A 25,691-nucleotide genomic window follows, 5' to 3' on the forward strand; every position below is an offset into this window, starting at 1 on the left:
GTATTTGTGGGTACCTACATATAAGCTTAGTTGTTACATTGTAATACTGAGTGCTTTTACGAAACTTTGCCAATTGGCCTACATTTTCATCAGAGGCAAAGAGCTGACCTGAGACCTGCTGGATGGGGTAAATCTGGTCATGATAGATTTGATATACGAGCCATTCTTAGCTCCAGTCAAGGCCTCATTGTCTTCAGTGTACATGTTTTTTTGCTCTTGGGTGCTCCTTGTTGGTGTCTTGGAACATGTCTGCCATTACCCTACATACTGTAGTACATGTATCAACTGTGTTATTTATTACTCTTTTGATACAGTGGAATGAACCCATTCAAATAAAGTGTACCAGTTAAGTACTTGTACATATACATGTACATATTATATACATCCTGTCAATGATGTCATGCATCCTGTAATTGATGTGTTGAAACGTGTCTGCTGTTACACCACACAGTACATGTGAATTAGTAGACCTGTTCCAAGACATTGAAGACACAACATACATGTCATATGTGCATGTAAGTAATTAACTGGTACACTTAATAGGTTTATTCCACTGTATCAAAGAGTAACAAGGTTGTAGCAGCACAGCTGTTACATGTACACTGAAGACAATGAGGCCTTGACTGGAGCTAAGAATGGTTTGTATATCAAATCTATCATGACCAGATTTACCCCATCCAGCAGGTCTCAGGTCAGCTCTTTGCCTCTGATGAAAATGTAGGCAAATTGGCAAAGTTTGGTAAAAGCACTCAGTATTACAATGTAACAACTACAGCCTATGTAGGTACCCACAAATACATAATGCAAGTACAATGATAGTACAGTACCTGATAGTACATGTTATTACACAGGTTGTACCACTGTACCTAATTAGGTACATGTAGGTACACTGTAACAGCGACACATTAAAATAAAGTGTTGCCGATGAATTTCCCCAGTAGTGGACAATAAAGACTTCTATTCTAGCCTACACATCACATGTAGCCTACTAGAAGTGATGTTTCAGCTAGAAGTGATGGTTCATAAATTAACCCTCCAACTTTGCTGATGCACAGAACAGGTGTGCTGAGCTTTGTTTTTGGCTCTTCAAAGTGTTGTAAGTAAGGTGGTGTAAGTAGCCTACAGTATAAGCAGGTGGTGAGACAGGTCAAGAAATATGGTGCAGTACTATACAGTTGATTTTCAGAAGGTGGTTTAGAGTAGTATAAATGAAATATAAATATGTGCACTGTATTACCTTATAAGAGCAGAATAAATATGGCTATGAATAACAATGTCAGATGATATTATTTTAAATGTTGGTGACACTACATTAATAAGGAGAATAGCAATAATAAACAATAATGTGAATGCAATATCAATGGGCAATAAATGGAAATCAACAAATACTATAACATACAAACAATGACTCAGAACAGCCTAAGTGCATGGTGAACAAATATGTCTTTACACCCCTGTAGACAGATGCATGCAAAAACACAGAAAGCAGACAAGGATTTTGTTTTTATAACACATGTAATAAGCAATGAACATTTGAAGATGTATTGTTTTGTTCTTCTAACATCAATAGTAGTTGTGCAGAGGTTGTAACATAATGATAAATACATGCTGCCTGTCACATTATGAATATATACCCTGTCTTGTCTTGCACATCAGAAGCAGCAGCACTATGCTATTACATCGTTCACCGTAGGGACTAATATGAGGGAGACTGAGCTGCCAATCTCTCTTAACAGGTCCTGCACCATATCTACAAATATCTGTTCTGCTCTGCACAAACATAAGCAGGGTCTGATTTAGCATGGCAGAGTGCTGATTGACAATAACATGGTTCCCTGCAGTGTTTGGTTGATTCCCATTGATGTTTGTGGGTTCTGTTTGACTGTACATTTTATGTGTGGCATCTCATTCCTCAGTTGTCTAACATGTTTTCTGACGGCCACTGATTGCATTAGCAGCTGAAAGACCAACTTGTAACAAGGTCCCAATTGTGGATACACCCATTAACAGTCCTTGCGACTAATGACATCCGGATCAACTACAAACTTTTGATTGATTTTCAACAATGAACAGTTAGTTCAGTGTAATATGTCCAGCTCTCTCCCCCATCTTAATAAGTCAACATTATATGATATGACCCTATTTTTACATTATAGCCTACATATGTTATAGCCTAACCCTTATCTATAGGTGACTGATGAGATTCATGTTAGCATATATTTATTGGCGACACAATTAATATTGGAGCTATTTCACTGTCGCAGACACAGACGTGCTTGGTAGCCTAGGCTACGTAGTCATAGGCCAACATGAGACTTAAGCCCTCGTGTCGTCATGACTTAGGTTAGCCTATGTTCTTACTGTTGTGATTATCTGTAGGACATATTGTCTGTGCAACACAATTGTAGGCTAGGCCTATATTTGATTTTTCAGTAAGCTTATATATCAATGATAAAGCTTCTTTACTTTTTTGGTGTAATTATTTAGTTTTTTTTTTTTTTTATCTATGTAGGCTATTTTTTTAATGTTACATTATTATTTTGTTAATACATGGAATAAATCACCACAAACACACGCGACTGTAGCCTACTGGCTTCTTCTGTAGCCTACCCGGCTTGAGCAGCGTGGCTAACAACGCCCATAAAACAAGTGTAACCGTCGGCTCCTCGAGGCTTATTACTTAAACGAAGTTACAGCAGCTATTAGGCCCGAGGTGCAGTGAAATGGCGTCATCTGGTGGTCATACAATTCACCCGCTATTAGACCCGAAGTGCAGAAGTGGATATTCAACCACGCCATCCTTCAGGTCGCAGCGACACGTAGGTGTACTTTATGTGCTGTGTCATGCTGCCATCTAGTGGTTGTGGAATATTTAACACCCATTATAGTTCTGGGAATAAATGTTGTACTTTGTTACAAATTATTTGGGTAATCCATCTGATAAATTGTGTTTTTCTTTTTATACTTCGTACCTTTATAAATTAAAGTGTATCATTAAGGTACCTTTTTCAATGTCATTACTCTGACATTCGACATTAGTCGACCATAAATTTGGGCAATGGGCACATTGTTAGGGGTTGACACTTTGCATAAGATTTCTCCACATTACTTGATCCAAATTCTGTGATTTTTGTTGTATAAATGTACAATTATGTAGTTTCGTATCAAAGTGGAATGGTGGTTTTCATAAGTCAGCGGCGTTAGTTTCAGCACATAATTGACGTTTTGTTTACATGTGTTCAATGTAAGTCAATGGGAGCCGGAAATCCATAAATAGCGGCGTCCAAAGAATCTTTTGCATGACGGCGGTAAAAGAAAGCAAAACAAAAAGAACATCTGATTTGGTCTGAGGGACGTCCAGCTTCCCTAGGTTCAGATAACTACACAAAAAAAAAACCGTCCAGTCACACCATACCTTTCTCAAACTCTCCATTAGTGATAATTGTCATTGTAGGCCTACGCTAATCTTCAACAATATCGTCTTCTCCATCAGCTGCGCCCTCCGTTATTCGTTGCTCAATGAACTTGACAGCCTCCGTCGCGTCTTGAAACTTTTTATTCCTCCCATTCCACGTGAATCGTAGTGTCGCAGGAAATGCGAGGGTGAACTTTACTTTTTTGGCATGCAGTAGTTGTTTGGCCGAAGCAAAGGCTTTTCTGCCTTGGTCATATCAGGAAAAAATGAGAGCGCGCATCCGTTCCATGTTGCTCCCCTTTTCTCTCTCGCTGCCTTAAGCACCCTCTCTCTCGCAGATGAACGTAAGAATCGAATCATAATTAGACGTGGTGGTTGGTTGTCCTCCGGACGGTATCCAGGAGATCTATGTGCCCTTTCAATCTCAAATTCACTGTCACTGTCCATACCTAAGCCCTCAGACAAAATCCTTTCAATGCAGGCCTTTAAGTTGTTTCCTTCGGCGCCCTCCTTCAAACCTAGCAGCCTAATATTGTTACGGCGGCTTCGGTTTTCTAAATCTTCTACACGGTTCCATAACGTGTCTATACGCTTGCAGTGCACCTGTCGGTCGCCAACCAACTGTTGAGTAGTGTCCTGCACTTAGGATATTCGCGTTTCTGCCTCAGTCAGCCGCGCTTGAATGGCACTTACAGCATTTTTCAGTTCCGTTGTAGTCGTTTTAATAGTTGATATGTCCGAAGCCTATGGTCCGAAGCCACTGCGTTCAGCGTAGAGCTCATTTTACTCACTTCACTGAAAAGATTTTCCAAGCTAACATTTTGCTCAGGGCTTTTTGGGCTCCACCAGTCTCCATGGCAGCCTTTCCACGTGTACCTTTGAAATACTTAGACGAAGCCATGATAATGTATATTTGACGGATAAGTTGTCGAAGGAACTATTAAGTATTACTGAAGTATTGCTGAAGTCGTAAATGAGGAGATATTGACAGATATATTACATTATTTCGGTGACTATTCTGGACCGCTCTAATGTGCCGTCATCTTGCTCGGCTGTCCCACGTGACTCCTCCGGTAATTGCACTGTTTTACCAAAGATTGTTAAAGGGAAACTTGGCAGGATTTCCTCCTCTGCTGGAGAAATTGTACATTATGCTATTTCAAACTGTGGAAAAAGGTAATGATAAAGCACATGGATTTGTTTACAAGCTAGCAAAACGGTTAGCATAAGTTCGGTAGACAATGTGGATGTTACAAGGTAAGAAACACGATTTAAAACAAGTTTCTTGTTTCTCACTTCTCTTTCCGGGACGGTAGTCTCAATGTTGCAAGGTTGGTTTTCCGCCTGGGGACGCTAGGGGCAGCGGGAAAAGTCACCATTTTCACCGGAACAGGTCATTTAACCATCCAAATGATTTCTAAACTGGTTTATTACTTTGAAATAGTTGCCAAGTTCTCCTTTAAGGCGGAGCAAGATATTTCATCAGGAGCCACTTCCGGCATGTCTGAGGCATGCCCACTAATAAAACCAAGACCGTTAAATTTCAAAGATATTGGTCATATAGCCTAAGTTCGATGATGGGGATGGAGTTAATAACTTTCAAATAACTTTCAGTGTCCCGCCGGCGGGACGGTTACCCCCTCCCCCCAACATTCTAAATCAATTGTATGCACCATATTGCTATGTAGCATAGTAATGTTATACACCATTTCAAAGCTTTGACTCTTGGGAATCTAAAAATGACAACTTTTTTCATGTACAATCTGTATAGTACTTTACATTCTCAGATTAATTTTATTATGTCTCAATTAAATTTGATCCAAAATGCCCCCCTCCCCTGCTTTTGGTGATACACTGACTTCTGGCTGCAGCACAATAAGTAGATGCCTCATATTGGGTACTGAAATATTCACAAGAATCCATAGAAATTGAATCTTCATGTTGTATTATCCAATATTAGTTGTACAGATGTATAGTCTCTTATACACACTCATTGAACCAACAAAGTAAATTCAAAAATAGAGACTTTTTTGTAATTATTCCATATTTTGTGTAGTCAGTCTATATCAGAACACCTGCCATACAATCTAAATAGTCCACAAGAAACCTGTGTTACCTTTAATGCTTATCTTCATGGAGGCTGTCAGTCTGTTGCCCTGCAGCCTGTTCCGCAAGTCTGTCCTGATCTATACACCGAGAGTGTTACCGTTCATTTGAGACCAGGATTATGCTTCTACACAAAGGGGTTCATGTGCAGTAAGCATTTGATTGTCAGTATGCATTTTGGATTACAAAAAGTCCTATGGGGAGTATCCATAGGCATTTTACAAAACGCATGGTCATACCTTGGCAAATAATAGTCTAAAGCACTCATATTTTCATTCTATATTGATCAACTTTTGCACACAGCTTCACAAGACCTGGTGCTAGGGCTCAGTTTCTAAGGGATATCAAGTGACCTAGAGGGCTGAAATGTGGTCAGTTCAGAGATGCTTGTAATCCGGCAGAAAGAAAAAACTATATTCTAGCCTCTGTAGCTCTTTGTCAGTACATGACACAGTTATCTTGACTGCTTCCTACGAAAGCTACAGGTTCTCAGCTTTCTATAGAGGTCCAGCACTTGATGGTTGACCCCAAAAGAGGTGGGAACAATGCCCTTGTAAATAGGCACAGTGCAATTTCAGGCAAAAACTTGAATTTTTTACTGAGAACTATTAAAGGAAAACCAAAAATATTCATCATAATAATTTGGCTGCATTTCCAGTATTGGCGTCACATAGTCGTTTGTCCACCAGATGGCGCATCGTTGCAGTGAGACATAATTTTGTTGGAAGTTAATCTAAAGTGGGTTGGAAAGAGACTACACTTCCTACAAGGACAAGACTGTAGTTTACCGCAGAGAACGTCTAATAAGGGTAGGATGATTTCTGCATGACATTTAAAGGAGAATTCCGGTGTGATATTGACCTAAAGTGTATTGAAACATGATACCGAGTGTGAACGTATGTCTCATAGCCCATCTCGGCTTGTCCCCTGCACTCCAAAATCTGGCGCTAGTTAGCCGATGCTACCAACAGCTTTTTCAATAGTGGTGCTTCGGCATCGGGCTAGCCATGCAAATAAATCACTGTTTTACACCCATTTACGAGGCTCAATGTATCTCCACACTTCATTGGTAGACTTCCGAGGGCCCTGACATTTAAAACGAGACATTGAGAACTTTGAAAAAGCACTGGTAGTTTACTTACAAGACGATTTATACAGACAGTATCTTCACGAAGTTTAGCGTTAGCAGCCATCTTGAATTTAGTCACGATAAGTCGAGCAACGAGTAAGAATGAACAGGTATGATAAGGGATCAGATTCCAAAAATAATTCAGTGGAAATTCACGCAGCTCCATGAGTCAAGAAAAGCGCGAATGAAGTAGCCACTTCTAAATGAGACCCACTACACAGTAGCTTAAGGTGTGTTGCTAAAGCAGCCATAATGAAATGAAGGTGTCATTGTTTGGATACTTCACACACAAGTGCTTTTTAATTTCACAGACTACAACTACCAAGCTGGAATCAAAGCACATCGATTCCCCTCTCACACCCTGCACGCACTTAAAACAAAATAAACAGGCGTCTCAGGCTCACGCATGTATAGGCAAAACTGTATCAGACCGGTGTAACGTTGGTAAATCTTTCATTGCACAGAATGATTTTTGTAGCATGTGTGCAACAAATGACAGTCGAAAGATACAATTACAGTGCTGCTATCAATTTGCTTGGTATAACCGCATTTATAGTTTTCTACAAATGCAGTCAATCAAATTGGCCTCCATCACTCAACCAACGCCAACGGTAACATTACCTAGGTCCTTATTGATATCATAAGATTAACATACCTGCAGTTAACCAAGCATGTCCGATAAACATCCTCAGATTTATTTCGGCTTCAAGAAGAAATGGGAATTACACTTCATGTGAACACCGTCCTATCCTTATTAGACGTTCTCTGCGGTAAACTACAATCCTTGTAGGAAGCGTCCATTGTTTTTCCAACCCACTTTTAACTTCCAACAAAATTACGTCTCACTGCAACGATGCACCATCTAGTGGACAAACGACTACTTATCGCCAATACCTGGAAATGCAGCCATGGTTATGAACATTTATTTTGGCTTTCTTTTAATCCTACTGAATTTGTAATTATGTATCGGCCGTTCTAATACCGATAGTATGTGGGTGCCTGTGTGTGTGCATGTGTATATGTGTGCACCGCCATCTACAGGCCAATGAGTGTACAGTCACTAAATGTACACATAACCTAATTTTTTTTAGACCCCCCCCATGGATGAAATTCTACGAAACTTGGCATACCCCCAGAGAATGCCAGGTCAATCATACACATAAAATTTGGTGCAGCATCTTAACTGAAGATAGGGGCGATTAAAGCAGAATAATATTGCATTTTCATTTTTTACCGGGGGGGGGGGGGGGGTTGCAAATCACAAATGAGTGATTATGGGCCAGGTTGATGTGGGCCTTTGAGACCAACATACCATAAAAGATTCTTCATCCTCAGTGCCACGGTTCAGGTAGTTATTTAGCAAAAACTGTTTTTTTTTGCGGTTCGGGGGCCCAGCACGGGGGGGGGGGGGGGGGGGTTGGGGAGTGGCCCCCGGGGACGAAACGAAATTTTTCCGTAAATGTCTAGTGGGGCTACATACCCACCAAATTGGGGGGGGGGAATTGACAATCCCTATATGACCGCTTCGCTAGCGGCGGTCATAATAATGTTACCGTTAGCATTGGTTGAGTGATTGAGGCCAATTTGATTATTGATGTATTTGTAGAAAACCATAAATGCGGTTATAGGCTACCAAGAAAATTGATAACAGCACTAATTGCATCTTTCGACTGTCATCTCACCAGACTGGGACATTTAGCTCAAAGTCTCAAAAACCATCTGAGTCAACGTTCATTCCCAAACACTCATATAGGCTACTTCAGTCTTCTATTTTCAAAGGTGATTCAAGTAGGGAAGAGCATGGCTCAAAGTAAAGTAACTAGGACTGAAACTACATAAATTCGTCAAAGTGAATAATTTGTGTCAACTCGCCGCAATGTAGATTTATTAACGCACCTGTGATAAGAGTGATCTACATCTTCATTTAAGCCAAATGTTTTAGAGCACACGTTGAGAGATGTATCCAGGGCAGGGCTGTACCTACACATATTTGTTGCACGTGCTACAAAAATCATTCTTTGCGATGGATGATTTAGTACCAACGTTACACCGGTCCAATGCAGTTTTGCCTATGGCTATACCGTGATACTGACGTTTTTTGTTTGTTCGAAGTGCGTGTTTAGGGTGTGAGAGGGGAGTCGATGTGCTTTGATTCCAGCTTGGTAGTAGTAGTCTATGCGATTAAAACACACGTGTGTGTGAAGTATCCAAACGCTTTCATTATGGCTGCTTTAGCCACAGACCTTGAGCTACTGTACAGTGGGTTGGGTTCCATTTAGAAGTGTCGCTTTCCGTGATTCACACAGCTGCGTGAAATGTATTACTACTGATATGCAAAACTATTAACTTTTCGCCAAGAGGTGGCAGCTTAAGTCCGCTTGATACTGTAAGCCATTGGTTCTCAAAGGAGATTTTATTTGGGTCGCCAGCATAGCCTAGTGACAATTTATGTTGTGTAATAGGCCTAGCATAGGGCCTACCTTATATAGCTTATAGTTTGTTAACAGTCACGGTTTTGTCATAACTCCCTCTATGCATTTTTGCATTTAGAATAGCTCTGAAACCGGGGGCGAACACGTCGCAGGGGGGGGCGCCAGTGCGTGGATAGCCTATCTCAATCGTAAAATGAAACAATATTTCTATCGGGCGCCTACCATGGACTAGGCTGGGTGAACTCAGCCTGATCTGCCGGCGATTCCTTTTCGATTTCTTAAAAGAATGAGCTTGGTCTGGCGAAAGCCAGACTAACCATATGGACCTCATAGTTGCAAAATGCAAGGGAACATGAATCAGCATATTATTTGCACAAACAATAACGGACAGTAGCTCCTCAACTTGGCCCATTAAAATGTGTATGAACAGTCTAGCAACGCATTTCATGAAGGCCCTTTTGGACATGTCAGTTATTTGCACCACTGGGTAAAACGGCATTTTGTTTTAGACTACTGGTATTTAATTTGTGCATTGACAATAAAGCTGAATATCATATGAACTAGATGACTAAACTTATGTATATGTAGAAGAAGAAACATTCACAAAAATCCATGACATGACCTCTCTTCTTGATAGCTGTTGAAAACTGCATGGAACTGACAGGGATTGTTTTGTTTAATAATAAATACATTATGCTGCTATCTTCTGCTTCTGCCCAAATACAATGTAGCCTACAGGTGTACCTTTCATCAGTCCAGTTGCAATGGATGGACTGTGATGAACTGCCCTACTTGTGATTGTTTAGATATTTTAAAGGTTTTATAACAATGCTACAAATTTTTTGGCAAGTGCTACAAATCTATTCACCTTTGCAGCGCCAGTAGGCTACTTTGTGTGCGGCCCGCAAACACACATTCCAATCAAGCATACACAAAAGTTTCAAGTGTGGGGGATGGAGTAGAAGATGACATTCATTAATATGATTTATTTTCGCCGAATGGATGTACAGGACTGAGCGGCGGTCATATTTTGTACCGCTATACGGTACATCTAGTTTTTTAATGCGTTCTGCGGAGAAGGGAGATTGGCGTTGGTCACGGTTTGGAATGAAAGGGAGAAAACAGGACAAAGTAACACATTTTTTTTTTTTTTTTTGACGACATAGTTAAGGCGGCAGGCTTGTTTTGCCAAGGTGGCTGCCTTGACTGCAAAGTGCTGCGGGAAACCCCGAGTTAGCTTTCGGTTTTGTTTGAACGTCAAAATAAGTGACAATGCCCAAGATCGCTTAGAGCACCTTTAAGAACATTTCAGATCTACAATCATGCTTTGATGGCTTCATTCATAGACAATATTTAAATCAAAAATATCAAAATGTACCTGAACAGTTTGTCCCACCAGATACTCGAATGGGGCCGACGACTGAACTGTAATAACAAAGATTCGCCAACAGTAAGACAGAGCAAAGACACATACACAGGACACACACACACACGCATGCACACACACCAACAGTGAGACAGAGCAAGACGCATACAAATGAGATGCAGGTCTACTGTAATATGGCATTACTAAAAGACATGGCTACTTGCTATCAAGACAGGAAGTATTTCTGTGCACTTTGGTACCTCAGTGTACTTTTGTGGTCTCAGTAGAAAAAGCCAGCATTAAAGGAACACCAGGCAACGTTTTTAATGTTAATTAACCATCTTGGTAAGTCGGTATATGGTTAAATGACTCATTACAGGGAGAAGACCCTCTCGCTTGCCCCTACTGCCTGTAGGAAGAATATCCCGCTTGCAAGTTCAGTGTATCATACCCGCCAACCTTCAGCCTCACAAAGTCTCAGATATCGTGGGAAGCAAGATCAGTTTACATCCTGCATCCACAGCACAGAGGCAGGCTAACGAAACGCTAGAGATTGTTGCAAACGTGTGTATAATGGCAGAGCCGGCGAAGAAGCAGCGAAAACCCTTGACGGAAGACGCAAAGAAAAGGAAAAGAGCTTCAGACCGAGCGAGGGTTCGCACACGTATCGACACGTACAGACGCTAGGGGGAGTTTCGTAGAGAAAAAGCATCAGGCTTGCCTGGTGTGCCTTTAACAGTTCACTTTTTCACCATCTCATTTTCACAAAACAAACTAGCCATGTTTTTCAGTACCTCTCACTGGAGTTGACGTTCTTTGACTTCAAACTGCGGCCATGTTTTAACTCCTGGGTATTGACCTTTGTCCTCTGCACCTGTGCGTGGATGACCTTGACCTTCCAGGTTTTCTTTGGCTTCCTTTGTGACCTCCTCCAGCCGACCGGGACAGCGGAGTCAGGAGCAGTCCCACCAGTCGCCCGCTCTGCATCCACACAGGAAGTGGCGGTGGAACCCTGCCCGTGTGTTTCCTGTTGGAGTTCTGCCTCCCCTGACTGACCCTGGCTCATCCTGTCCCTCTCGGACACCCAGCCACTGCTCTCGGTCATCTCCACGTCCACCTCCTCTACACCTCCCTGCTGCCTCTCCCCTGCCCCGTGTCCTCCTCCCGGCTCCTCCTCTGCTTCTCTCTCAGTTGAACTCGTCCCCAGCTCCGTTTCTGTGCATGTGGTCTTGGTAACTGTCTCCAGGACAACCTCCACAGAGGTCAGAGGGTCACTCGGGGGCTGACCCTTAGCCAGATGTAGATGCTGTGTAGGGCAAGTGCTACGGATCTGCCCCATGGTGCTGCCCATCTGCCCCCCTGTGGTGCTGTCCATCTGCTCCCCTGTGGTGCTGCCCATCTGCCCCCTGGTGGCAGTCCTGTGTGGTCCGGTGTGGAGCAGGGAGACGATGACTCCCCCCAGCACTGTGGGGGCGCCTGGGAACCGAGGAAGAGAAACACACGCACGCACACACGCACACACACACACACACTAGGGCTGTCACTTTACGTTCGAAAATCGATTGCACAATCGATTGGACCAAACACAAGTTTCGAAAACTAAAATAGGGAATCGATTTTAACCAAATATTTATACTATTAATTTTAAACGAAATAAACAAATAAAAAAGATAGATGTAACAAAATTCACAAACAAGAATATAAGAATATAAAAGAATTCCGAAGTGCAGTAAGCATTGCGAAAGCTAAAAAGAAAATTCCCACCAATTTTACGCACCGGGAACAGCTGTTTTAATCAGCTGCTGTGCTGCTCGTGTTTTGGCAAAAAATGGAGGACAACGCGATCAACCTGTGCGACATGTAGAGAGACGAGTGATAGGCCCTAATAACTTGAGGAGTTCGATGTGGAAGTACTTCAGATTTTTGGTATATCAAACTATGGAGAAGAACAAAGCGGTAGGCTACGCAAACTGTGCAATCGAGTTCTACGTAGGCGAAATTTGTTTGACATTTCTAATTGTAAACAAAAACACAGCTACGTTGAAGCCTGCAGTCATGTCACTGATGTAATGGCAGTCCACTTTGGCAGTCGGCTTACTGAGTTATCATTCATTTTGAGTGAAGTCATCAGAAATATTGCTGGCTTGCGTCTACAAGCGCCCTCTTTACGTTCGTCCTAATGCCTGTTAGTTGTTTGTGTATTGGCCTATAATTGGCGTTGAAAATGGAAACGTCTTTAGACATAAAAAAATCGATTTTACAATCGATTCAATGAACACTTATGTCTCAAAAATGGAACAGGATTTTTTCACAAAAGTGACAGCCCTACACAACACCTCGTCAAACTTCCACTCCAGTGGCCCCAGCCGTGGCGTAACAACCTGCACTGTACGCCGGTGACCCGGGTTCGATTCCCGCCCCGTGGTCTTTTCCGGATCCCACCCCATCTCTCTCTCAATCACTTCCTGTCATTCTCCTCTATCCTGTTAATTAAAGCCATAAATGCCACCCAAAAAATATACTTTAAAAACTCCAGTAAGGGAAACACACACAGCGCCTCGTCAAACTTCCACTCCAGTGGTATCCTGTTAAATATGGAATTAATGGACAAGGCGGAGGCAAAGAACACCATGAAGTGATGTCTTCCTCCTGACTAGGAAACAATGATGTCTGGCTCCTAACAAGGATACGATTGTGATGTCCACCCCTGATAAGGACTCATAGTGATATCCGTCCCCTGACTAGGACAAACCCTAACAAGGACACATACTGCCCCCCAACTAGGACACATAGTGATGTCTGCCCCCTAACTAGTACACAAGGTGATGTCTGTCCCCTAACTAGGACACAAGGTGATGTCTGCCCCCTAACTAGGACACATGGTGATTAGGGCTGTCACTTTACGTTCGAAAATCGATTGCACAATCGATTGGACCAACCAACACAAGTTTCGAAATCTAAAATAGGGAATCGATTTTAACCAAATATGTACACTTCATTTTAAACGAATTAAACAAATAAAAAAGATAGATGTAACAAAACCCACAAACAAGCAGAAAAAGAAAATAATTCCTAAAGTGCAGTAGGCATTGCGAAAGCTAAAAAGAAAATCCCCACCAATTTTACGCACCGGAAACACCTTTTTCAATCGGCTGCTGTGCTGCTGGTGTTTTGCCAAAAAATGGAGGACAACGCGATCAACCTGTGCGACATGAGAAAGACGAGTGATGAGCCCTAATAACTTGAGAAGTTCGATATGGAAGCACTTCGGGTTTTGGACAAACGAAGATTAATGGTCATAGGCCTGGGGTCAGGTGGCCAGGTGCAGCAGAAGGTAGAATATGGGAAGATGTTAATAGTGATTTGGTCAGCATCTTGGGTCAGCTCAAGGGGACAGCTGAAAGCAAATGAGAGAAAATGGAAGACATTATTTATAGCTATGGTAAGGAAAGATTTGGGATTATTGAAACGGCAACATGAGGTACTCAAATCTAGGTGTCAGCAGGAGATAGATGAACTCCTCAAGGAGAGGAGGCAGCTTAAGAAGCAGTGGAGAAAAGCTACAGATGATGAGAAGGAAGATATTGACTGTGTACAGGCAGATGTGAGGGAGCGGTTGGCAGTGCTAAGAAGAGCCGAAAATATTAGGAAAAATAGGAAGAAGAAATCACGAGCTTGACTAGGATTCTATTAAGACCCATTTAAATTTGTTAAGTCGTTATTCGTAATGCAGCAGAGTGGTAGTCTCTTGGAACCTAAGCAGAAGCTTGAGAAGTACTTAGAGAGAGTGCACAAAGATAGGGAGAGGTTCAGAGAGAGGTCACTTCCCGCTGATATCCCACCTATTGGTGAATTAACTAGCCAATGTGACAATAGTCCACCAAGGTGGAAGGAGGTGCAAGAAGTAATAAAATGTGCATGGGCCTCTTCAGCCCAGGGACCTAATAAGAGTGCCCTACCGGTTGTATAAGAGTGCACCAGATGTTTAAAGATTTCGATGGCAATTCATGAAAATAGTTTGGAAAAGGCAGAGTATTCCCAAGGCATGGTGTAGGGATGGGGGAATATTTATTCCCAAAGAAAAGGATGCAGTGGTGATTAATCAATTTAGGCAAATTAGTCTACTGAATGTTGAAGGGAAGATTTTCTTTAGTGTTGTGGCACGGAGACTGACAAGTTATCTTGAAAGGAATAAACTAATTGATACCACGGTGCAAAAAGCTGGAATCCCTGGCTTCTCTGGGTGCTTAGAGCATACCAGCATGATTTGGCACCAAATTCAGTTAGCAAAGCGTGAGAGGACCTGCACGTTGTGTTCTTGGATTTGGCTAATGCTTTTAGATCAGTACCACATAGTCTTTTGTGGGAGCCCTTTTATTATTTCAGAATCCCAGGTAGCATTAAAAGTCTAGTTGAAGCATACTTTCTGGATATTCAACTAGGTTTTACTACAGCTAAGTACACCACAGGGTGGCAACAGCTCAAGATAGGAATCATGGCGTGATGTACCATCTCCCCACTTGCTTTTACAATGGCAATGGAGGTCATTATTAGGGCGTCAAAACGGGTAGTGGGCGGGGAGAAGTTGCAGGGAGGGCCACGCCTCCCCCGATTAGGGCTTTCATGGACGACATGACGTCAACCTTTCCATGCACCAACTGGTTGCTGGATAAGTTAAATACCAATGTGCAATAGGCCAGAATGAAGGTAAAGCCAAGTAAGTCTAGGAGTCTCTCAATTGTTAAAGGGAAGGTAATAGATAAGACGTTTGCTATAAATAAAGAGGTGATGCCCACAGTTGTGGAGAAACCAGTGAAGAGTCTGGGAAGGTGGTATGGGGCAAGCCTCAGTGACAAGTCACAGGTTGAAGACTTGAGACAGGGCAAGGTATTGCAAAAATTGACATGTCAGGGCTGCCAGGTAAGCTTAAGTCTGCAGTTTGGTTTATTGCCTTGGCTAATGTAGCCATTGAGAGTTTATGAAGTTCCTCTGTCAAATGTAGAAAGGACGGAAAAAATGATCAACTCCTTTGTCAAAAAATGGCTTAGAGTCCCACGCTGCTTGAGCAGTGTAGCCTTGTATAGGAAGGGCATTGTAGAGTTGCCAATATCTAGTCTGACAGACGAATTTAAGTGTGCTAAGGCTAGATTGGAAATGACTCTTACTCAGTGTCCAAGGACCCGGTGGTGAGGAGGGTTGAACCCACAGTTAATGCAGTGAGGAAGTGGAACCCAGAACATGCAGTTAAGCACGCTCAATCAGCTTTGAGGCATAGGGATGTAATGGGCCATGTGTAGCATGGGCGGGGGGGGGGGGGGGGGGGGGGAGCAAGGCTTCTGCAGGAGAAAAGAGGAACATGGTAGTGGAGGAAATGCATAGACAGGAGGAGACTGTAAGATGTACTATGGCAGTGTCGCAGGCAAAACAAGGCCAGTGGGTGAACTGGGAAGGGGTGGAAAAAAGACTGATTACATGGAAAGATCTATGGGGCATGGAAGCTGGTAGGATTAGATTTATGTTGGTGCTACGTATGATGTGCTCCCATCTCCCTAGAGCTTAAAGGCCGTGTTGCAGGGTTCATTTTCCAACGAATTTGCACAATTTGCTTGTTGGTAATAAACATTTAAAACTGTTATCCATTGTATTTGATGTTGTTGGGTATCACAAAACGGAATATAATACGAAAAAGCAGGTACTATTTCATGCGTTTGAAGTGATTCTCCTTTACCCCACAATGCATTGCATTACGTCACCTTGGGAAGGCTACAGACCAAAGCCCACCTTGAGACCCTTGAGAGTAACGAGAGAGGAGTAAAGAGAGACGAGTAAGGGATTCAGCAGTAGATAGCGCAGATTATAGATAAATAGATAGTCTATAGATAGCCTAGATATGTATATAGACAGGTAGATAGATAGCTAGATAGATCATGCTGGTCACGGCGGGAGCTCCTCGACCAGCGGCCAAAATGCACTCGCTTCCCTAGTTACTGCAGCTCTCCACCACAGTTTCCATCGGGACGGCACAGCCCACACAAGCACCTGCAAAACTGCGACTTGCCCATATTATCTCCCTCTTTGGTAAGCCGTACCCTGACGATGTCAATGGCAATCAATCACGAGCAGTAGTTATCGAAAATATTCATGCTGAAGACACGACCAGCCTAATAGGCGGCGGCTAGAAGCTTGCAACAACTGGGGTGGCTCACAGGTGGGACTAAAAAGTTAGCCCATAGCTAGCTATCATGATGCTTTATATTCTGATCTTCTGACTAAGTTTGCCCGGTAGCCTAACGACATGATCACTATCACTAGATATAAAGAAAATGTTGACTTTCACTCGGTGCTATTAACTGACAGTAACAAAAAAAGTGTTGTAACGTTAAAAGCATAATGCATTGAACTGAATAGGTGGATTATGTAGCCTCATAACGAGGCCTCTCAAATTCAGAAAATTGCATTAAACTAAAATCGTAAGACATTGTTATCTTTGTTAGACCATAGGGTCGTTGTCATATAAATGCTGTAACGAAATTCGAAGTGTAAATATACAAACTTCATGTTGAAAGTGTAACCGCGACCGTTTCCCATAGGAATGAATGTAAAACATACCCTCCAAAACGAGACCTCCCGAAATTCAGAAAAATTACTAAATTGATATCAGGCACCGTTAATACCATTGGTATATCATAGGGTAGCTGTGATATAAATGCTGTGACGAAATTCGAAGTGTAAATATACCAACTTTATGTTGAAAGTAACTGCGATGTCCATTGAAATGCATTGAAATGAATGAAGCGCAGATCATGTAGTCCCCAAAGTGACGTCATCACCGAATTGCACAAAAAAAAACCCGCTAATGCTAAAAACAACAAAAACTGGCATTTAACACCATTTAGAGACATTTTAAAAATGATACATATATTGAGTGCTTTATGTACCCATTAATCAACAGTGGTGGTTAACCTGCAACACAGGCTTTAAGTAAATGGTTTGGTGAGGATGATAAATGCATACTTTGCTCGTGTGTGGGCAGCCTCCACCATATCCTATCAGGGTGCAAGGTCATTCTCACCCAGGGGCGGTATACGTTGCGTCACAACCAGGTATTGAAATGTTTGGCAGCGGCAATTGAGGATAAACGGAGAGAATTCAATTCATTAGCAGCTAGTTAAGGGGTTAGGCAAATTAACTTTGTATGTCAGGGGGATAAACCTTGTTCCGCAAAGGCCAAGTGTAAAACCGGCGAGTTGAAAAATGAAGCGGGCTGGGGCGCAAGCTAAGGTAAGCTAACTGGCTCATTTGTTTGTGTTTGTGATGGGACGCAAGCTAAGGTAAGCTAACTGGCTCATTTGTTTGTGTTTGTGATGGGGCGCAAGCTAAGGTAAGCTAACTGGCTCATTTGTTTGTGTTTGTGATGGGACGCAAGCTAAGGTAAGCTAACTGGCTCATTTGTTTGTGTTTGTGATGGGACGCAAGCTAAGGTAAGCTAACTGGCTCATTTGTTTGTGTTTGTGATGGGGCGCAAGCTAAGGTAAGCTAACTGGCTCATTTGTTTGTGTTTGTGATGGGGCGCAAGCTAAGGTACTGTAAGCTAACTGGCTCATTTGTTTGTGTTTGTGATGGGGCGCAAGCTAAGGTAAGCTAACTGGCTCATTTGTTTGTGTTTGTGATGGGGCGCAAGCTAAGGTAAGCTAACTGGCTCATTTGTTTGTGTTTGTGATGGGGCGCAAGCTAAGGTAAGCTAACTGGCTCATTTGTTTGTGTTTGTGATGGGGCGCAAGCTAAGGTAAGCTAACTGGCTCATTTGTTTGTGTTTGTGATGGGGCGCAAGCTAAGGTAAGCTAACTGGCTCATTTGTTTTGTGTTTGTGATGGGGCGCAAGCTAAGGTAAGCTAACTGGCTCATTTGTTTTGTGTTTGTGATGGGGCGCAAGCTAAGGTAAGCTAACTGACTCATTTGTTTGTGTTTGTGACGGACCGTGCCTGGGTCGATGGTGGTTGGTTGGTGGTTTTTAGGGTTATGGTTCAGTCCGCATCAACAGGACGGACCAACCTAACCAACCAAGACCATGCCTAGGTTAGTTAAGAGTATTTTGGATATATATTGGATATTTCAATGTGGTAATATGGTGGCAACATGGAGGGGAGTGTCTCCAGGACGCTGGTTTCACTGTTAAGCCTTCATGAGGTGTCGTGGGCCTAACTTAACGAAACATTGGTGAATGCCTACTTGATAACCCCAATGACATGCTGCCTACTGTATACTGCTGTTAGATGGGCCATTTGTCTTGTGTTTGTGACCATTGGTTGGCAGATTGGTGGTTAGCGTACTTTTTTTAAGTTAATTTGGGCAGGGGCTTCTGAATGTGTTTTTACCTTGGATTTTGGCACAAGGGATTATAACACTTAATCCTGTGTATTAATATAATACTGCCCCCTAACTAGGACACATGGTGATGTATACCCCCTAACTAGGACACGTGGTGATGTCTGCCCCTAACAAGGACACATGGTGATATTTGCCCCCTAACTAGGACAAATGGTAATATCTGCCCCCTAACAAGGACACATGGTGATGTATACCCCCTAACTAGGACACGTGGTGATGTCTGCCCCCTAACTAGGACACATGGTGATGTATACCCCCTAACTAGGACACGTGGTGATGTCTGCCCCCTAACAAGGACACATAGTGATGTATACCCCCTAACAAAGACACGTGGTGATGTCTGACTAAAGCACCTACTAGGAGGATCCAGGCGAGCGAGGACCTCAGTGCACTGGGTTAAGGCCTTCAGATTCTCAGGGTGGGCGATGCACTCAGTGCATTCAGCGGCCAACGCAGCAGAGCCATCAAGCCACGACACAACCTGCAAGAGATTTAACAGTCAGCCACGACACAACCAACAAGAGATTTAAAGCGATGGTTCGGAGTAATTTCACCCTAGGGTCCTTTGCACCATGACCTTGAGCCAAACACCCTCCCAGAACCTTTTTTCCCTTGGTCGAACCCTGGTCGAGTAGCGCTGTCAGAAACTAATGACGTTCTGCAGTCGTAATGGAACCAAATTTTTTCTCGTAAATTACCCCACTAATAATGCCCTGAATGGTACGAAACTTCTGCAGTAGTACAACTCTGTTCTTTACTCATAAAACGAGGCATTAGAAAGTTTGTAAGTGCACCAGGAGTTTATTTAAATAACACTTGCCTCTGCATCTGCTACTATACCGCTGCGTCGACGTTTCTTCCGTGATTTGGGAAAAGCCCGTAAAAGTCTTGGCAGGAAGCATGCATAAGGATGTAGATCCAGGAATGCACTAATATTTTGTTCGTAGTCCAGTTTGCAACAATTATTAGTTAACACTAAGTTGTAAACACTTCGGAAAAAAATATTAAAAACTGGATATACCAAAAAACGTTGATGACACGTCCTGCACACACACACCTTTACAGCAGAGGTCAGTCACTTCCAACTCCACAGCACAAAGTACCTACAGTAGATAGACCAAGAAAAGATCTGCATATGCTGGAATCATCATCATCAACTACCATGCCAACTTAAAATGCTCATTCATGTTTCGAGAGCTCTCAAATGACCTCATTATAAGGGTCAATAACTGGGAATACTCCATGTTCATAATATTTTTAGGCTTTGCTATAGCTAACTTTCTAATGCCTCGTTATTGGACTAAAGGTCATAGTTGTACTACTGCAGAAGTTTCGTACCATTCAGGGCATTATTAGTGGGGTCATTTACGAGATAAAAGTTGGTTCCATTACGACTGCAGAACGTCATTAGTTTCTGACAGCGCTACTCGACCAGGGTTCGACCAAGGGAAAAAAGGTTCTGGGAGGGTGGCTCGGGGTCATGGTGCACAGGACCCTAGGGTGAAATTACTCCGAACCATCGCTTTAACACAGTCAGCCACGACACAAGAGATTTAACTCAGTCAGCTACGACACAACCTGCAAGAGATTTAACACAGTCAGCTACGACACAACCTGCAAGAGATTTAACACAGTCAGCCATGACACAAGATTTAACACAGTCAGCTACGACACATGTGGATGTATCTGGTCTGTGCTGGTTTAAACGTGGATGTATCTGGTGTGCTGGTTTAAATGTGGATGTATCTGGTCTGATCCTAAGGAGACATGTAAATGATCACTATGTATCTGGGCTAATCCTAAAACATGTAAATGATCACTATGTATCTGGTCTAATCCTAAAGAGACATGTAAATGAACATCACTATGTATCTGGTCTAATCCTAAAGAGACATGTAAATGATCACTATGTATCTGGTCTAATCCTAAAGCATGTAAATGATCACTATGTATCTGGGCTTGACTGACCTGCAGCAGATCGGGGACTGGCAGCAGCTTCTCCAGTCTCCTGAGGAAGTCCCACATGAGAACCTGCAGCACCTCATCGTAACGGGAGCCACACACATCCGGAAACACATCCTGCACACACACACACCTTTACAGCAGAGGCCAGTCATTTCTAACTCTACAGCAGAAAGTACCTACAGTAGATAGACCAAGAAAAGATCTGCATATGCTGGAATCATCATCAACTACCATGCCAACTTTAACATGCTCATTCATGTTTCGAGAGCTCTCAAATGACCTCATTATAAGGGTCAATAACTGGGAATACTCCATGTTCATAATATTTTTAGGCTTTGCTATAGGTCAATATTTTATGTAATTTCCACAGAAAGTAGGTTGAAATGCGTGAAATGTCTTAACATGCTGTTTTAGGTTCGGTTCAGCATAGATTGCATATTCCATCAGTTATTTCAACCTTGCTCTGGACTGAATTAGGCTACTCTGTGAATATCGTGGACAATACAACCACGCCTTTCGTTTAAACTTTTCTTTTAACCTACAGTAGGCTACTATAAGAAATCATATAGGTTTGGACGTAGCACTGACGTCTGGGCAATTGTGATGTTTGCGTTTTGCATGGCCAAATAAAAGGTGTGCATGTTGATGTTTGTTTGTTTATGTTGATGTTTGTGTACATTAAATAATTATAATAATATAATGTTTCTGTACATTAAATAATTATAACTAATGGCTAGGCCATGTGTCGCCTACTGTGTATTATGTATAATAATGTTTTGATGATTGATCATAGTCCTTTATTCTGGATCCTATTCCTTTAGTCTATATAACAATGGCCCGTTTATTCCGCCCCCCCTCCCCCCCCGGGAAAATGCCCGGTGTGCCAGATGGCCAGTCCAGCCCTGTGTGTTTAGCTTATGCAAGGGCTCTCACCTGGAAGAAGCTCTTTCTCTCCTCGGAGTCCTCGAGGAGCGTTTGAACCAGCTTCATAAAGCCAGTCTCTGAATCACCAAGGCTGCCATCCTGAACAACAGAGAGCCCTTACAGTCAGTCAACCCTCTTCCCCTCTTTAAAAAAAATATGTAAAAACCTAGCCATACACTTAAATTGTATCAACAACGAAAATCACAGCGAAAACAGATGGAGGAAACTGCAATAGAAATACAATCACCACCCCTAGCGACCTGACGCATGTTACACCACTCCTAGCGACCTGACGCATGTTACACCACCCCTACGCCTTGCTCGGTGCAGTGGCAGGCCTGCTCTTGTGCGTGCCGTTGAACATAATGCCGCTGCGTCAACCTCTCTGCCTATTAAAACATCTCATCACTTTCTGTTTTCAATGGAAACTCTTCCAACAGCGTCGGTCCTGCGCCGCGCTGCTGACACGCTCCCGTCACAGACCCAGTCTGAATCAGCCTAAAGGCCTCATTAGCAGTGATGCTGGGTAACTACACCCCCTGCTGGTCACCACTAGCACAGCATGTGTGCTGGGTAACTGCGCCCCCTGCTGGTCAGCACTAGCACAACATGTGTGCTGCTGGGTAACTCCGCCCCCTGCTGGTCACCACTAGCACAGCATGTGTGCTGCTCAGGAACTGCGCCCCCTGCTGGTCACCACTAGCACAGCATGTGTGCTGCTGGGTAAATGCGCCTCCTGCTGGTCACAGCATGTGTGCTGCTGGGTAACTGCGTCCCCTGCTGGTCATTAGTATGTGTGCTGGGTAACTGTGTCCCCTGCTGGTCATTAGTATGTGTGCTGGGTAACTGTGCCCCCTGCTGGTCATGTGTGCTGGGTAACTGCGCCCCCTGCTGGTCATCAGTATGTGTGCTGGGTAACTGCGCCCCCTGCTGGTCATCAGTATGTGTGCTGGGTAACTGCACCCCCTGCTGGTCACCTCTGCTCTGAGAGTGGGCAGCAGCAGCTGGATGCTGTCCAGGTGGAGCTTCAGCTCGTCAGACGCTACAGCATGATCCCCACGGCACAGTTCTAGAACCACCTACAACAGGGAACACAACACATGAAGTTGCTATGAAACACAGCATGGAACAGAACATTCTATAGAACCCAACATGGAACAGGACATCCTACAGAACACATCATGGAACAGGACATCACATGAACACAGCATGGAACAGGAACATACACTACCAGTCAAAAGTTTGGACACACACACTTTCATAGTTTTTTATTTGATTGCTTTTTTCCTACATTGTATAACAATACCTACAGCATCCAAAGTATGACAGAAGACAAAGGTCTCTAGAAATATATTATATTGTCCATGCACCACATTTCACTAGAAATACTGTGTATTATTTCCATGCGCCACATTTCATATTCTTCACTGCTTACCTCTGTGACATCTTTGCCGATAATTGATATTATTAAAGCCAACTTCATTCTTTTCAATTAACATCAGTGAAAGACAAGCAGCTCACAAATGCTCACAATGTATGGGGAATCCATCAAGGCTGTTGGAAATCCATTCCAGCTGACTATATCAAGTTGGTTGAGAGACTGAGAAAAAGGTCTGTACCTTGAAGAATTTAAAATATTGAAAATGTAGCTTTATTTACATTTTTTGTTTGCTTACAACATGAATCCATGTGGGCTATTTTATAATAATAACGACCTACTCTGATAAATAAAAATAAAGAAAAAAACAAAACATACATTGGAGAGTTGGTGTGTCCAAACTTTTGACTGGTAGTATAAGACAACATAGCGAGGGGCATCCTTCAGAATAGAACAGGAGACACACACACACACACACAGAAACGCCTGGTAATCACAGACAACATGCACAGGAACATGACACACAGAAACGCCTGGTAATCACAGACAACATGCACACAGAAACGCTTGGTAATCACAGACAACATGCACAGGAACAGGACACACAGAAACGCTTGGTAATCACAGACAACAGGAACAGGTCACACAGAAACACTTGGTAATCACAGACAACATGCACACAGAAACGCTTGGTAATCACAGACAACATGGACAGGAACAGGACACACAGAAACGCTTGGTAATCACAGACAACAGGAACAGGACACACAGAAACGCTGGTAATCACAGACAACATGCACAGAAACAGGACACACAGAAACGCCTGGTAATCACAGACAACATGCACAGGAACAGGACACACAGAAACGCCTGGTAATCACAGACAACATGCACACAGCAGGCCTGGTAATCACAGACAACATGCACAGGAACAGGACACACAGCAGGCCTGGTAATCACAGACAACATGCACACAGCAGGCCTGGTAATCACAGACAACATGCACACAGCAGGCCTGGTAATCACAGACAACAGGACACACAGCAGGCCTGGTAATCACAGACAACATGCACAGCCTCAAGCAGGTAGCCAGGTGGTTCTCATCCGCACTAGCTCCTGTTCTAAATCAGAACTCCTACCCTGGCTCGCAGACCCAGAATAAGTTCCACTGCATGCTTCGGACTGAGCAGCTCCGGGACCGCCTCCATCACCAGGGAGACGAAGTCTGCCAGAATCCCATACTGCATCACGTCCCCTCTCCGCGTCACCTGCCACACGTAGGCGGCTACCAGACGCAGCGGAGGAACCAGGAGCCGCAGGGAGCCCAGGGTGGGTAGGGGGCACTCTGCGAGGCCGGAGAGGGGCAGTTAATTCAACAGAGAAATAGGGGACTAGTAGCGTGGAATCTAGCCCAGGGTGGGTAGGGGGCACTCTGCGAGGCCGGAGAGGGGCAGTTAATTCAACAGAGAAATAGGGGACTAGTAGCGTGGAATCTAGCCCGAATTTAATCTAATCAAAAAATGGAAATAACAGGTCTTTAAATTGACACTATTAAGCTGGTAGGCTATAACCTATGCAAGACCATTGCAAAAACGCTTTACTGAGGCAGGCTTCAAAAGTTTATTTTGAGTTTGAGCGTAAAATTCTGTCATTAACCTAATCTAGGCCTATGTCTTTTACATTTCCTTACAAATATATTATAGCGTAGGCCTATCATGCATTAATAACCCAGTGATATACAGACATGGGTTTTACCTAGGCTACTCGAAATTACGCTGTTGTAGCCTAAATTAAAAGGTTAATGGGCAAGTCACGATCTTGTTGTAACAGGGGCCTATAATGACACAGCTTTTGAAACATTTATTTCACTCTCGCTGGAGTGAACGCAAACATACGAATTCGGGGGATGATCTGCATCTTCGTTCACCAAGAGGTAACCCAGAATTAACACAATAAAAAAACACGGGTGCCCTCTATTGACGTGCGATATTTCTCCGTGTGGGGTAGCGTCAAGCAGTGAAGTGATAGCAGGTAGGCAATGTTCACCTCATGCGAGTCAGATAGAAGACGGGCGCTGCTTTCTCTGACGACATTTCTGTCCCTCCGAAAACTGTGTTAACGTTCAAATGGCGTGTTTAGCTGTCACCATCTCTTTTAGTTTTGTCTTGGGGAGAAACCCCCGGACCCCCTGACATTATCCTCAGAAAATTTCCATCGTCCCTTCTCGCTTATGATTTGTCTGCCGAACAATATAATATTGAAAGCGTGTCCTGCTGCATTGGCTTTAACCTTAAAATGCTAGTGCATGTTTATCAGTATTAAACCAGACTTTGATATTGTTCTGCCCTGACACATTCCGACAGCGGCTAAGATAAGATACATTTACCAGTCATAAGCCTAACGTCAATGGGCCTTGCCTACATAAAACGGTGTAATCTTACCCATGTTGACCGCTGCTGGTTCCGTTTCACGTCAAATTTAAAAGCAAACCAGGTATATTTAGGCTAGTTTTTAACGAGACTAGACTCTGTGTACAACCAGAGAAGAACTTGATTTGACAACTTTTAAACACGGAGAAACTACATCCG

At 43.1% G+C, this 25,691-nt stretch overlaps 1 protein-coding gene across 2 annotated transcripts in view; it reads right to left on the bottom strand.

Moving 5' to 3' along the window:
• The window catches only part of LOC121697026 (gastrula zinc finger protein XlCGF26.1-like), a 34,493-nt gene extending 8,802 nt beyond the window's left edge, over positions 1 to 25,691 (bottom strand). Inside the window, exons 1-8 of one of the 2 annotated variants that reach the window (XM_042078287.1) lie at positions 25,545 to 25,691; positions 24,243 to 24,448; positions 22,703 to 22,804; positions 21,735 to 21,824; positions 20,805 to 20,915; positions 19,194 to 19,317; positions 11,243 to 11,924; positions 10,461 to 10,507 (exon numbers count right to left, since the gene is read on the bottom strand). In XM_042078287.1, coding sequence (XP_041934221.1) covers positions 10,461 to 10,507; positions 11,243 to 11,924; positions 19,194 to 19,317; positions 20,805 to 20,915; positions 21,735 to 21,824; positions 22,703 to 22,804; positions 24,243 to 24,448; positions 25,545 to 25,548 — 1,366 coding nt within the window. In that variant the 5' untranslated portion in view covers positions 25,549 to 25,691. The remainder of the gene's footprint in view (positions 1 to 10,460; positions 10,508 to 11,242; positions 11,925 to 19,193; positions 19,318 to 20,804; positions 20,916 to 21,734; positions 21,825 to 22,702; positions 22,805 to 24,242; positions 24,449 to 25,544) is intronic. The other variant, XM_042078288.1, reaches the window with a different exon arrangement.

Source organism: Alosa sapidissima, chromosome 22 (assembly GCF_018492685.1).
Source record: "Alosa sapidissima isolate fAloSap1 chromosome 22, fAloSap1.pri, whole genome shotgun sequence".
Lineage (NCBI taxonomy): Eukaryota > Metazoa > Chordata > Actinopteri > Clupeiformes > Clupeidae > Alosa > Alosa sapidissima.